General features: G+C 33.5%; 2 protein-coding genes across 4 annotated transcripts in view; one reads left to right on the top strand and one right to left on the bottom strand.

Annotated features, from left to right (window-relative positions):
- Positions 1 to 445: 445 nt before the first annotated feature.
- On the top strand, positions 446 to 13,091 carry LOC120330353 (uncharacterized). 3 transcript variants are annotated; one of them, XM_078118824.1, is made up of 7 exons: positions 446 to 602; positions 4,816 to 4,989; positions 6,969 to 7,121; positions 8,017 to 8,130; positions 10,196 to 10,320; positions 11,117 to 11,258; positions 11,445 to 13,091. In XM_078118824.1, the coding sequence occupies exons 1-6, from the start codon at positions 578 to 580 to the stop codon at positions 11,240 to 11,242; spliced, it is 717 nt and encodes a 238-aa protein (XP_077974950.1). In that variant the 5' UTR covers positions 446 to 577; the 3' UTR covers positions 11,243 to 11,258; positions 11,445 to 13,091. The 3 variants fall into 3 exon arrangements, with proteins under 3 accessions (XP_077974950.1, XP_077974949.1, XP_077974951.1); XM_078118823.1 differs by having other exon boundaries at positions 11,117 to 13,091; XM_078118825.1 differs by having other exon boundaries at positions 6,984 to 7,121; positions 11,117 to 13,091.
- Positions 13,092 to 13,830: 739 nt separating this feature from the next.
- Positions 13,831 to 16,162, bottom strand: part of LOC120329198 (tyrosine-protein phosphatase non-receptor type 14-like) — a 37,572-nt gene continuing 35,240 nt past the window's right edge. Inside the window, exons 30-31 of the mRNA XM_039395737.2 lie at positions 15,638 to 15,798; positions 13,831 to 15,106 (exon numbers count right to left, since the gene is read on the bottom strand). Of these exons, the coding sequence (XP_039251671.2) occupies positions 14,978 to 15,106; positions 15,638 to 15,798 (290 nt within the window). The 3' untranslated portion in view covers positions 13,831 to 14,977. The remainder of the gene's footprint in view (positions 15,107 to 15,637; positions 15,799 to 16,162) is intronic.

The raw sequence follows: 16,162 nt of genomic DNA on the forward strand, positions 1-16,162 counted from the left end.
CAGAAATACACTCGCCGCCGCACCTCTTAATTTTCCTGCTTGGGTTCGCAGGTTCGAATCGAAATGTCAAGAATTGTACAATCAGTAGATTCATTTCCTCAAAAGCTATGAAGATAGTGAGTCAGGTAATTTGCTTCTGAAGCAATCGAAATTTTTTTTAAAATAATGAATTGCTGAGAATGAAGAAATACAAACAAATAATAATTAAAGTTATAGAAATGATATTAAAACCGTAAAACTAGCAAATAAGGGGGGAAAAATATTGAAAATTTTGCTATTTTTTTATAGGTGGAATAAATACGGGATAGTTTTTTCAGCAAAAATTATTGGAGAAATTAAATCCTAAGTAAATACTAATAAAACTTTTCTTTCAAGAGAGCGACCTTGCTTTTATACAGATTACAGATACCAAAGTAACTGACACTAGAGGCGCTGAAGGTCAAAACAAAAAAACCATAACTGGCGGATTCCCCGGGTGGTAAGCAATAGAATCACTTTACAATGGGATAAGAAGAATCGTATTATTATTTTGTTTCGTGCTAGTTCTCCGATACTGCGATATTCCAAGAGTTCAAGAATGTCGGTTGTTCATACATTCAAAAGTAAGTTCTGGATATTGTGTCTGTATTTTGATTTAACTGCAGAGGTTCCCTAACTTTTTCAACTCGCATTTAACGTTTCAATTATTACTGTGAATTATAGTGAGAAAATGATAATATATGCGTATAGCCTACTATAAATCACTGACGCACAGAGAAGGTACGGTAGTTCTTCTCAAAATAAGCAAAAAAGGGAAATAAACCAGTGGTTCCCTAACTTTTATATCTCATGCTGTCATGACCCCCGTTCTAGCACTCATGGCGGGTCTCATGTAGTTTTTTACCTAACATACTTCTAGTGGGCGTAACATGACAATTTTTTTACATATCAATCCTAACCCCCACCTGACCACACCATCCAAAAATTACGTCACTACGACGTCACAGTGACGTAATAGAGCCCTTCAAACTATGCGAACTGTCATCCAAGACGCGCAGACGAGAACCCGAAATCGAACAGCCATTTCTCTCGTTTTCTCGTCGCAACGATCCCGATAGGAGAGAGGTCGCTGATGTCAGTCAGTTCTTTCATCGTCGGCGCCGATGCTATTTCGGGCGATCGTACGAGTATTTGGCAAGCTCTATGGACGTGATTGTGATGTCGTAGTGACGTAATTTTTGGATGGCGTAGTCAGGTGAGGGTTAGGATTGGCATGTCAAAAAATTGTTATGCTACGCCTACTAGAAGTACGTTAGGTACGAAACTACACGAGACCCCTCATGGCCTCCTTGTTTATCAGGGTCTAGTATAGTTTGCTACCACAAGTACTTCCGGTGGGCGTAGCATAACAAATTTTGCATATGCTATTCCTAACCCCCACCTGACTATGCCATCCAAAAATTACGTCACTACGACGTCACCATCTCGTCATAGGGATTGCCAAAGTATAATTACGATCGCCCGAAATGACATCTGCGCCGCCGATAACGAACTTGCTAAAGCCGGCGATCTCTCTCCTATAGTGATCGTTGTGACGAGAAAACGAGCGAGATTGCTTGCTCGATTTCGGGTGATCGTCTGTGCGTTTGGGATGAGCATCCACATACTTCGGTGGGCCTTATTACGCCACTGTGACGTCGAAATGACGTAATTTTTCTCGGTGACGTAGTCAGATGGGGGTTAGGATTGACATATGCAAAAATTGTTGAGCCAGGTCAACTAGAAGTACATGTGGTACTAAACTATACCAGACCCGTTTATCATTCCAGTTGTATTTATAGTGTTACTTTGATTGGTATATTCCAAATTCGATTATGTTCGAACAATTCATGCTGAACAAGGGGAAAAGACCCTGCGAAATAACCTTATCAATTAATGAAACTAAGAGAACGGGGAGTTTTCTAGGAAAGTGAAATCAGTTTCGGGCTGACATGGTCGCCTCCTTTCAACTGCTCCGTGGCCCTCTTGGTGGGCCACGGGCCCCGATTGAGAATTACTATATGACTGTTCTAAAATATCATAATGTGACTGAATGTCCCACAGTGGACAATGTTCATCTCTCACAAATTTTGTTTGATATATCTCTTACATATTATAGTAGTAACTATAGTTTGGGAACCGCTGCTGTTCTTCATATACATACAATGGTACTTTGCCCTATTATTGTACTATGCTCCTGACAACTGTTTTTTTTCCTGTTTTTTTCAAATGGATGTAATCGTAATTTGATATTATAATGACAAGCCACTGATGGACAATGTGTCAGTAATTACTATGTACCTATTACTATAAAAAGGATGTTGGTTTTTAGGAGCTACCGTAACTTTAAATTGACAATATTTCATGAATGATCATGCATTCTACTTTTTGGCATGTACCAAATTATACTAGGGTATATAGGGAGGGAAATGGTTGAACGTTACATACAGCCGTACAGTTTTCAATTGAAATAAACTTGTTATGCGAATGATATTTCAGCTGAATGGTTAAATTTTAAACACCATGCATTAAAATTTTTATTTCAGTGTTTAACAATAAAAAGACAGAAATGTCATTAATGCACCAGAAAGATTTAACAATATGAATTATTTATGCCTTGCAGGAGTAAAATCCTTTTTTTATTTAGAAATAGCATGTGATAGGTTTACGATTGATGTTCCAAAAGTGTTCCAAGATCTATCTTTGTTGGGATCAGCATTTGAAGATCTCAGTTTCGAATCCCATACCCACCCTTCCACCATATGGGCAGCCTTATATGTCGCTATCAGTACCTACTTCCTTGTGCAGAGCCTTGTTCATAGTAAAGGCATTGAAATGTATAAAAAAATACTTGGGTATATGTGAATTTTGATATGCAAACAGAAATTGTGGGCTTTAAAAACATTCATTTTTTTGTCCATTTGATAACATAGAGCTGATATGGGCACTGATATAGCTGATATATAACTATGGTCCGCGGGATAAATCCGGCCCACCTGATATTGCCACAACCAAACTAAAACCAAATTTTGATGTTACAGCTAAAAATAGCTCGATGAATTTGTTGAGATTGCGATTAAATTTAGTTTTGGCATGAGGCTTATTGTTTTCCACTTTTGCTTTTGTACCACTTTAAATATTATTCATAAAATGTAACTTTTACGTTACACTTACATGGCATGCCAGTCGAGATGGCGCCTGGTTCAAAATCCTTGCCCACCCCTGATATAGAGGCTTTATCTGATTATGAATTATTTTTATGATTTTATTTCAATTGAAAATAATTGTAATTGTACTAAAATTTAAATAGCTTATATAAAGAAAAAATTTCATTGTTTCTCAAGTTCAACCAAAATTCACTCTGTGGTGACAAAAATTTTGAGTCTAATTCTATTTCATGAGTATGAGTAAACAAATTCACTTCACTTACTGGTTAACAAATTTATGATGACAACAGTCTAGGTAGTTGCAATTCCTTTTAGTTCTAGTTGGAAATTTCAACTTTATTATTAACTTTAGTGAACTTAAAATTGCGACAAACAAAATTGCGACTCATTAAATTTGAAGTGCTGAATTAAACGTTAGTAAATACCAACTGACCCAAAATCTTCTAGAGACAAAAAATGTTATTCATATTGACTATGAGTTGAGCCTTGATGTTGATTATCACATGCAACCTGTCTTCTTTTTATTAAATATTTTCACTTTTGCTATCAATAATAGTTTACACCAAACCTTTATTACTGGTAAGCTACAATGCTTGATATGAGATCCTTTTCTGTTTTTTCACCTTGGTTGAGATGGTGAGTATACAGGTAGAATGGGAAATCTTCATCATCAGGATATTAAGTAAAATGTTCTATCATATCTGAAAACTCATCATACCTATACAATGAGCAGTATACAGATATTTTGGCCCATGACTCGAGTGGGTACCATTTTCACTGATTTATAGTACAAGCTCGATTATAAAGTATTGGAATATTATTCGAATGGTCTGATATTTTACAATTCCGATTTTGATTTTAAATGTGGAAGTTATAGACCAATAATATTCCAATACACTCGACACATTTTAAAAGAAATTATCCCTCTTCAAATGTGTTTCAAATCAAGGATTGTGTTGTTCTGTTTGCGTTAACACTTGTTCTCTACCAAATATACTCGCCGATAGGTTGTGCCACCGTATAGGTCGCACTATTAGTTTTGTGTTTTTGTGTTAAAAAAGTTTAATTTAGAGTCGACTCGCAGTCGCACTGAAAATTCAGGAATTTAAAAGGCCCTTTCCCTAGCTTTTTTGCATAGATAACTTTTTTTTTTGTAGGGCTTAATATAATTAAAATATGTTTATCGACACCTGTGTGCCAGTACATCATTGCCAGTACATTCAGACCCCTAACCCTGTTTGAAAAATGACAAAAACATATACGAACATAAATTTGTTAAAAAAATTTAATTGAAAACTTTATAATTAACTGGAAACGACAATTAAAACATTGTAAAATATCCACCGGAAAGTTCAGCTCAAATGTCAAATTACTTGTGGGCATGTTTCTAAAATTTGTTCTAGACTAGTCTAGTGATATGCACATCTGCGAGTAAATACGGTACTTTCATTAATTGTAAAAATGAATTTCTTTATTTTCATGAACGAAATATACATTTAAGGCGATCGAGCCTCGACTTTTATCCCATCACACTTTGTATTTCCACAGTCAAGACTGTTTAGAGCAAAATATCTCAGGTCCAAAACATAAGCGATACGCCTCATAAGCGATTTTTTTTCTGTGAATCTAGGTGGAAAACAGGTGATTATGGAAAATGGAGTGACAAGAATTGTCAAACGGGGAAAAGGAGAGACTGCAGCTAATGATGGTCAAGTAAAGTCAGATTCAACCTCGTATACAGAAGGAACTGCAAATGAAAAACCTAACAATGCATCACCAATGACAACTAGCCGTCGTGGAACAGGTATGTGCAGAAAGAGTAAAATTGAGTTGTTATTTATATTTGCCATTTTGACATGTTTAAATAAGTATTTAAAACAAAATTGAAAATTATTTGTAAACTATATTTTTAATAATTTACATAAGATCTAGACAAGCAAGCTTTGATATTCATGAAACTCCGGGCTCGTTGTATCTTACCTATTTATTTGCGCTAGGGCTAAGGTGATGGACTTGGGATTCGAGACCAAGATATCTATCTCAGTGGTTGTCAAGCTATTCTAATCTATGTTTAATTACAAATACCAACAAACGGAAGCAAGAGAATAAATGCATTGCAATTGGAGAATTAAAAAAATTAAAGTCAATTTGTTTTAAATTAATGTTTTCATTGCGAATGGTACCGAGTAAAGGACTTTGTTCGTGGCCCCAGAAAACCGATCCATTACCCGCTGGCAGGACCCTAGACCCTGTCTGAGAATTCTTGCTCTAACTTATGTAGGAGACATAAATCAATTCTAATTTGCCCACAATATTCAAGTATTGTCTGCATTTATTTGTTTAACAAGATCCAAAGCAAAACACATCAATTATGATACACGAAGACAGATTTCAGCGATTTATGCTCATACTATATGAGTGCAAACAACACTTGGAAGGGTTAATATTTCTAATATTAGTATTTCAGATACTTCAAATTTGTGTTTTTTATTAGATGTTACGATTCTATTAGGAAAATTACTATTTGTGTTAAATTTGATATGGAAAATGTTATGAATTGATATGCATCAATTTTGACTCAACAAGACAGATTTCATTGATTTGTGCTTGGTATATTCAATAGTTAACAAAGATCTATCACTATTTCAGATACTTAAAATTTGTGTTTTTTCATTAAAAAGTTATGTTTCTAGCAGGAAATCTACTATTTGTGTCGAATTTGATATGAAAAAATTTACTATGTATTATAATTTTCTTGTCAGATCAATCCACATAGAAAATCCCACATTATGTAAAATTAAAATGAGAATTCTAGAATATCAGACTATCTATATTTATAACACATCTATAACACTACTTTACACTATGAGTTACATTAATCATTATCATAACAATTGTATCTTTTTGTCATTTAAACCTTTCTTTCCATCATTGCCTTTAAACATTTCCATGTAGGCTATTGTGCACAGTCATTGAATATTAATTGCTTTGTAATCTTCAGTGAACATAGTATAGTCAAACTAATCATCAATAGTAACTATGATGTTTAGTAATATTACGAATTTTTTTAACAGTTTCAGGTATTGCTGTGATAAAGCAGTTTGTGGCACTGTTATCTTTTAACATTCACCCTTTACTGTGACTGCATTTGATATTCATTAATGATTCTGTCTAAGTTTTTTAATAACTAACCTATTAAATTTTGTTGTTTCAAAACTGTACACATAAGTTAAATGCTTGGTACACAATAGCAGTAAACATAATTTATAGAATAACCACAATTTATTTCATTACTTGGTTTCGTTGTGCTAAGTGTTGGAAATAAGCTCGCTCGTGTAACTGGCCCACTCAGGAAAGTAATTGCCCACCCCTGTTATATATTCATTCATTGTTTTCTTCACTAAACAACTAACGCTCAGGATGCTTAACTGGTTAAAAACAAGTATATTGCTCCTTCATTTTACTTATTGAATAACATATTTTTGTTCGATTTTATTTTATTTATCACGTTTTGTTAGACTTACTCAGCGGTGTCGCCGCTCGATAACCAGCTTTGGTTTTTGGCGTCTCCCTTCACCCTGAAATGCGATTTTTTTTTATATATTCGTATTTTTCAGCATGGTGAAAAAATAAATTACTGATTACTGATTATATTATTACTTTCATTTATCAGCAGTTTTTAAGATTTTCAGTATAGATTATTTATATGTGAATAATCAGCAATAACTATACCTTTTACTAACGGATACCATGAAACCTCATACTTCTTTCTTTTATTTTTAGGTATCAAACAAGCAGATCCTATGCCACAACCAACATCTTATCGAGCAACTCCAAATGCTAATGTCAAGAATCAGATTAACATACTTGGAGGCAATATATCACAATTGTCGATTGGAAATCAGGGAAGCACATCCTTCAATCAAAAGACTGAACGTAATATTTCTTTTAATATATTTTGAATAAATTAGAAATGAATGAAATTTTTGATCATAAGATTTTTAAGAAAATTTATTCAAATTAGATTTGAGTTATTTAAAAAAAAAAAAGAATCTGACACTCCAGGTTGTCAGTTTTTTAAAATTTCATCAATGTTTAATAAAATTTGTTGTCACACATTCACCGCTCCAGTTTGGTATTACATGCCATTTTGAGATAAATATGATTGGAAAAAGTACTTATGCCAAAGGTCATGCAAAATGACATAATAGCTGTGTTGTCATCGCAAGTTATACCTCTGGTTCAAATCCCATGCCCACATTTTACCAAGGGTGTAATAAATTGGGTAAACAAGGCCAAACTAGAAAGAGATCAATCCTTACAAAATGGTAGCTTCTTAGATATTGTTGGATGTGTGTAGCTGCTTGTAATGAGCCTTGTTCGAAGCAACATGCCTAATTAAGTTTTTTTAGAAGTTTTGCTCTAGTCCAGTGGTTCCCTAACTAACTGTGATATCACAGAGAGAGTTCAATTTAGGCCACCACAAGTTTAATAACTGCAGAGCTGTAGCTGACTCTGCCCTTATGCGTGTTTACCAAACTATTGAAACAGACTGAATGACACACTTGTCATTAGAATTGCGCTTTATATTCTTTGATTCATTCCATCATAACGGCGCATTGATTTTTTGTTGTGATCTTTAAATGTTTTGTTTCAGTGCACAAGGCTGGGAATATTTAATAAAATTGCAAAAGGTTCATCATGGAATTTTTTTCAAAAAGTTTTGGAACCACTGCTTTAGTCAAATATGACCTAACTATGATAGATCAGTTGAGTCATCTCAATCTTGAAGTAAAATCTGTGTATCTTGCAATATCGAACTTCTTTTTAGAATACAATGCTGGTGCTCAAAAAACGGATTACAATTTTCATGGTGGCGATTTTACACAGGCAAACATATGTGGAAGTGCAACATATAATAATAAAGATTGTGGTTTTACCAAAGGTAAGTATGTATAAAGAGGCCATCATAACAGACTTTCTTTTTCAGCTATTGCTGCATTCAAGAGTATTTAAAGGTATAATGTGATGTGATATACCTGCTTATTTATTTAGGCACGAACATAACATTAATGCTTTTAGCTATAAATGATAGGATTTACATATTAATCCCGGCAAAGAGGAAAGCCGATAACATGGCTTGATCATATGATGAAACACGACTTCCCATGTGATTACCAGTCCATGTCGGGTATGGCATTAGTTAGCCAGTTAGTTATTTCAGATGCATAGACTTGACAATGAAGGAGGCCATAACTGGCCAGCGGTACATGAACTTAACTCGCCGTGACGAGAAGTCGAGCAATCCTTTCACATATAATTATCCTATACAGGATTCGAACCTGCAGACTCACGCAGGAAAATCAGAGATATGTTAACGGGCAAATTCCTAATGCCTAGCACATGTACCACAACGCTGGGCCTAAGAGTTGGAATAAACAAATTGATAAAATGGTATCAGTGACATGTTAATATGCGAACATCTAAATATGTGACATGCAGACTGTTATAAAGGACTGATGGCTAAAAATTATGATGTCAACGAAAGTTCACTTTTCATTTGAAAATCAATTTACAAATTGCCTCTATAAGACTGCCCATTTAACAACCTACTTTGTAACAGTAAGGTTTCATTTACTTTGCAATTGGGATTCATAATATTTTTATTTACCTTATATAAATATACTGCTTGGTGTTAAGGCTTTCCTCTGAATATATATTATAAAAATGCTTTAAATGATGATAATTGTTTTTCCCAATAAATAAAATATAATTTTACTTCAGTTGACAGAATTTACGGTGCTCTCGTAGTGTATGTACCAGGTTAGGGTTAGGCCCTATAGTTCTATTATGAGTTCGGGGTCTGTCTCTGTTAGCCAAGTTAATGTACCCCCTGCCCATAGAAGTCCCCTTATACATTTTGATGCAAAGTGGGCGAACAAAATTTTTTTTACTTCTGGACTTCTGGAGTGCCGAATTTTCTCCCAACAAGGTTCAATTCACTCATGGAACTCCAAAAGCTATGGAAACCATATTGAATCATAGTTGTGTATTGACGTCAATGACAATTTGCTTTAGACTTGAAGCACTTCAAATAGTACAATCGCCAAATCGACTATAAAGTAGTGAATTCCAGATATTGAATTTTCTGAAATAGGGAATGTAATTATTTAAAATCTTTACAGAACTTGAAATTTTATATATCATATTCTTGTTTACAAGTATGTCATATTATGCTATCATATTAATCCAACTTCTTTGTTATAAATTCCCTACAGATTTTGAATCATAACTGAATAAGAGGAAATAACAGTTTGGTTAAAACCTTTAGCAATGAATCTACCTAATATATTCCTTTTGCCATTGTTACATAGGACAACAACCTATGTGAGTCATTCCAGGAAGTATCACTTTGGGACTTTTGTATGTGGAACTCTTCATTCATGAGCACAACTAAAAAAGAATTAGAAACAATGATTTGACGCATTTTTGTTTTCGGACTCTTCTCCCTGTTTCGTATGACACACCACATTGACTCATTTCGGAATTGTTTGTGTTTAGCTTACTTAACATAATGATACCAAAAGTCATCCTAAGTTATGGGCCATTTTGTATCATTCTATAAAATTTTGATAACATTTCATGCCATTATTTGGGTACTCCTCTCCTGTAGTATGTGTACCATGTTAGGGTAAGGCCATAATCTAATGCCGATTTTTTTTATTTTAATTTTATTATGAGTTCGGGGACTGTTTGTGTTAGCCAAGTGAATATACCCCGTGCCCATAGGCTTCTGTTCCTTTACACAACTTGTTAAAAAGTAGGCGAACAAAATTAGTTACCTCCATATATATTGGTACACATACTTTTGGAGTGTCATTATTGGGTGTCGTTTTATTTTTTATTTCCAGCATATTTATAGCAGTAGATTGGTTTATCAATGCCAAATCTACAAGATACTCCGGAATTGATTTGTAAATAATTTTTTCTACATGTTCTATATACGGTAGGTGCGAAATCGGATGGAACCGAAGAAAAAAAAATGCCGGAAAAAGATTCGGTTCAGTCTGATGGTGTAGTCGAGAAACAAGTTATTGAAATATTGACAAAAGGAATGACATCAGAACACTTCCTGGTGGGCTATGAGAAAAAATATGTGTCTTTACTTTTTAAAAACAATACAGCAGCAATACTTACTGAAACTTAAATAGGACCGTTGACTCTGACATAAATGTCAATAGTGTAAAAAGTTGAAAATGACCACTTATAAATGTGCGAAGAGTTACTTTCACTAGTGATTTAAAGAATTCATCAAAAACTGGTTAATACATGACCAGTGAAATTGTAGTCTTGCAGCTGAATAAGAAATTTTGAATTTTTCAGAGTTCAAATTTTAAAATTGTTGTAATCGAGGTCAAAATCAAAAGTGCTTACATTTTTTGGTTTAAAATTTAGTTTTATTGGAATTGTTGGCCAAAACCTACTGTCCTACCTCAATCGTTATTCAAATGAAAAGAGTCCCTTCACACAGCTTTGTTTTTGATCGGGATATAAATTTTTTCTACTCACACGCCCTGGCTGATACAGGACTTGAAGGAGCCAAGAGTTAGTTGAGGTGCTTCAAGAATATCTTTTGGCATGGAAGATTTATTAATAATCCCAAATCCACTATTGTATTTTGAATTGGGATCTTTTTGGAGAAACAAGTGTCATATTACGAGATAAATAGCTTGGAGACTTATCTTTTGATGTCCATAGTTAATTTCTATAATCTAATTAACCCAAATCAGAATGTAATATCTTGGGTAAGCAAAACTGGAAAGGAAACATGGTACCTCCTGACCTGACAGACATATCAGCCTGGTATAGAGGGAAGATGTAAAAATATCTTCATAAATATTTTTGAGCTAAAGCATATTGAAATATTATAGGCGATCTTGAAAAAAGGACTTACAATCACTGAAATCCACGCTTCTGTCTCCAAGCTTCCAAAGGTTAATGATGTGTTGGTGAAATCTATGCTGCGTTATGATGCTTCAGAGATTGGAGAGGAATAAACTATTTGTCTTCCGGGTATTGTACAGTTTGGAGAAATATCAAATATTAGGAGTATTAGTTTGGGTTACACTGGACTAACCATGTGGATTCTTGCCAGTGGTGTAGCCAGTTGATAGTAGCCAGTTCCCTGTTGATAGTATCGTTTTGTTTATGTGAAAGGTACCAGAACTATTATATTTAAATTGGTATCTTAATTTAAAGATTTAAAGAACACATCGAGGAAGACTGGAAAAAAATATCTTCCAAAATATCTTCCTATATATATGTCCTGATCATTTGTACATAATTCAAAATGTATAAGCATCATTTTCTTATTTCTTCACTCATATAAAACTTCAATTATAATCATGTTTGAAATCATGAGGCCTCATTATTTAGACTAGCAATATGATATCATATTTTTGGTTTTATGACATCAGATTGGCCACTGGTTATGATGGTTATAATATTCACCAATTCCTGATAACAATTTTCAGAACTGTATATTAGTCTGTTATTCATTAATACAATGATACCTCGGTAGTCAAACAATTCAGTAGTCGACCAAAATGTTCTATTCAAAAATACTGCGGTACTCGAAGGGATATTCCGTGCACAAACATCCCAGTGCACCACCGAATGAGATGACGTCACACGAATCGCTGCCTCTTGACCATTCAACGAGAGAGCCAATACAAAGTGCGTATATGCAATCTGTCACAGTAGACTACCGGTATAACAATCGCGAAACTGCGACAAGATATATTTTGGAATGCATAAGAACAAATTAAAATAATTACCATTATTTCTTTTGGCAAAAAAGTTTCGGTACTCAAATAATTAGTAGTCGAACCCCAATTCGGAACGAAGTATGTTCGAATAGCTAGGTATCACTGTACATTCATTCAATGATGTCTCTCTTTAATTTCAAATGAGTAGGATGCAATTTATTCTGTGAAACATACCAGTTCATCATGATCGACATAAGAATGGACTAGTGCATGGCTACTCAACTATTTTTACCACGGGTCCGCATACAAAACTCTAAAATTATTTGGGTCCGGCCTTTCCTTAAATTATATTTCGTCATCCTTAAACGCGCACTTCCTCGGCCAACTAATGATTATTAACTAAACAAGATTGTTTATTATGGTGTTATAGTTCTTTCCATGTATATTCAAAACTATAAGAGTCATTTTATAATAGGAAACTTAAAAAGTGGAGCTAATGATCCAAAATAAATAATTAGGTGCGGTCCAAATCCAATACTCGAAAGGTCCGGAAGCGGACCGCGGTCCGCCAGTTGAGTAGCCCTGGACTAGTGGATAAAGCATAAGACTGATTGACCATGATGACATCGCAAGTTGGCTGAATTAGGTAGGCAATGTCAAACAGGATAGATTCTGGCCCTCCCAAAATAAATTAGCCTTTCACATTGCAATGGATTCTTGTGTAGAGCCTCTTTCAGGGCAAAAGGTATATGAATATGTCATATAAAAAAGAGGACCATCTCTGATCTATATAGTATTATAGTTGAATGATTTATTTTATACGAGAAGCTATTTCAGTAAAAAGTCTTATCATGTAACTATTTTTTGGTTTTCATTCATTTTTTATCATAATTTAATTGTTTGCTAATGATAAGTTTTTTTATGGGAATGGATCAATCTTTCAAGCTCATTAAAAGTATGGTGCTTTCAGGCTAATTAGATTTGATGATACGTTTTGAGTTGAATTTCTTGTGAATTTAACGATAAGTCTATAAAATTTTCTGGAAAATGACAACTGATATGCAAATGAGTTTTTAATCGTAATAGGCTTAACAAAAAAAAAATAGTCATTGTCGGTCAAATACATTATTGTAGAATAGTAACAATTTTTTTTAAGATACATGGTATAATATTTGTAAAATTGTTTCATTAGACTCTCTTATTATATATTGTTTATTTTTACGATTCTCACTCACTGTGGTATAGAATTCATAAAATATCATGCAGCTCAAACAAAATTATCTTGCAATGTACTATTGGTCTTGGCGTACAATTTAGGAACCACTGTCATAGAACATAATTCCAAATGTGGTTTAAACAATCACTAGTTTTTCGGCATATATAATCTACTTCAAGTTACAATGGATGAATGGATATACTTAGGTCTGACCTAATAAGAGAGAGATTTATGTTCCACAAGCGTCAACAACATACATAAATTCAAAATTATACGAAATTAGTATATATTCCCTTTTTTGTGCTTAGTCAAGTAAATATAACCTAATTTGGAATCTATTTAACATCCATCTTTTACAGTATTTTTTTTCTTTGTACATCATGTGTGTTTATGTTTTCTTGCACAACACCATGGTTTTCCCCGTAATTTTAGTAGGGTTTATGAATAAATCTTACATATATTTCTTTTGGTGGCTTCATTTTATTTTTCGCATAGCCATAGACTATATAGCTTATCGCCCTCAATTTTTCACCGCCGTAATAGATGTCTTTTTGAATGATAATTGTTTCAGGTTTTCTTATAATTACAACCCTTTTGAAAACTTGTGCACTTTCTTTTTGTAACCCTAACTCTTCCAGTTAGAAGATATACAAACTAACAATTGTGTAAACTTGCAAATATATTTTAAGTAATCACAAAAAAATGTGTGGTTTTGTAAAATCAAAAAAAGCATGAAAAATTTCACGAAAACTAAAAACGTGTTTAGCCAATGATGAATAGAGGGAAAATGAGAAATGGACGGGATGTAAAATTAATAATATATTTCACTGTTAGATACAATAAATATTGCTTCTTGTACTCAAGAGAATACCTAATGAAATTGAATGAATATCCAGTTGCAAGTCTTTTTATTCTAGTAGAGACATCATGGCCATTGAGCAGGATTCCCTTTCACAATATAAAGTAAGTTCGGAATTCCATTCACTGCACTGAACATTCAATAACGCAAAACAGAATGATGCGTTCAAGTAGAAAACCCAATAGGAAAAATAAATATACAGCTGTCGATACTGAATAGTTTGACATAATCGTCAAAATTTTGAGTTTTTCAAATAGGTGACAAAACTTTGATACATATATATATATATGCTTACACACCACATGCTTTCTGGTATTGTTAATTCACTGAGCATTTTTTCTGTGCTGTAACTATATAGTATCTTGGAATATCATCACGAAAGTCTCTGGTAGAAAGCCCAGACCGTCAAATATAACTTCTTTCTAATTTACAACATTCATAGGTTAAGTTCAAGAAAAATTCATGCCACCAAAAATGAATACAAAAAAATTTAATCTACTACATATACGGTCATAAGCAGTAAGCGTTCAAAAATTTAGATCACAAATGCCATCCCGACAAAATATTTCTAACTAAAATATACTAAAATTAAAACCAGAAAAAAGAATACTTTTGTACATAACTTCATTGAAAAATGATGAATAATGTAAAAAGTCAATCACAAACTGTAAAAAACACATCAAAATAATGAGTTGGCAATCGGTATCAATTAACGAAAGTGATCGTTTAAAAACATGTTTGACGTAAAAACTTGCGAACGTTAAACAATATAAAAGGGTTGATCATGATGATATTATAACATAATATTAACAAAACAAAAAACGATTTTTTTGTGAACAAAAAAAATACGAATAAAACATAGTCGTGTTGTGAAAAAAAATAATACCAAGCAATGGTCCTTCTTCGCAAAGAAATAAGATTTTAGCGACAGAAATTTGTTTACCTAAAATCAAATTAGTCTGGAGTTCTTTAAAAATAGGATTAAAACTTGATAAACAAAATTATATTGTGACACGGTTTGTACAATATGCATCCTCTGTTCACGAAGTGTCTTCAACATTTCAGGGACTGTTGTAATCTGGGAAAAGTAAAAATGATAGGAAATTAAAAATAGCATACAACAATCTGCATCTAGTCGCTGATAGCATACCCATTTGGAGGGCAAACCCGGTATTGTTTTAGATGTTGACAAACAAATAAAATGGGTAACAGGCAGTGCAACTTGCGACCGGTGTTCATTCACATACAAGTTAACTTAAAATATTGATAAAATCCCAGAGAAATCGAAACTTTTCACATAGATACGCAGGGAGCATGTCTTTTTTTTTTCTAGATAAATATGACGTTAGATAAATATTTCATCTGTGATTTTCCTTATCTCTGAAAATCCAGCTTGGAGCACAACCAAAATAATTCAGTTATTAGACTACAAATATAGATTGCGTGCTTCCCCAAAGCAAAATTATTCATTACAGGTTATGGTTGGCCCGAAATTTCAAGATTTTTTTCAATGTTCAGCAGCATGAAAATATGTAATAAAATATCTACTGCTTTCAAAAATAAAGTGTATTCCGTTAACAAATCTCAAAAAAAACAAAAAAAGACATACTTTATTATGTTCAAGACTGTGTCTCATTAGATCACTTAATATTACAACACCAGTTCTTCCTGCACCTGAAGCACAGTGGACGACAATAGGAGGAATTGGCTCATCTTCTGATAATGTGTCTTCTGCCAACCTTCTAACAGACTCCAACTCTTCCATAAATGCTAAATAATAAGAAATTTGTTGCGAGGATGGTAATAAATTTACTTTTGACAGTGGTTGTTAGAAGAAATATGTCGCCTCCCATTCTATATAACTTCTGTGTAAAGTGTCCAAGATTACTGAAACTATTGGGTACAACCTTAAACGAACCGAATTTCAGGTGTTAAATAAATTTTCCTCATTTTCATGTTTTTTCACGTTGTATGTTTCCCCATGCATAGATTTCCTTGTATATTTCCATAACATCGTCTAATCAGAAATTTCATGCAAGAAATGAAATTTTAGCAGCCACTCAAACACTTTTCCATATATTTTCAGACATGGTAAACATTAGCTCATTTTTGTGATAATACTAAGTACTTGTTA

Source organism: Styela clava, chromosome 12 (assembly GCF_964204865.1).
Source record: "Styela clava chromosome 12, kaStyClav1.hap1.2, whole genome shotgun sequence".
In the NCBI taxonomy this organism is placed as follows: domain Eukaryota; kingdom Metazoa; phylum Chordata; class Ascidiacea; order Stolidobranchia; family Styelidae; genus Styela; species Styela clava.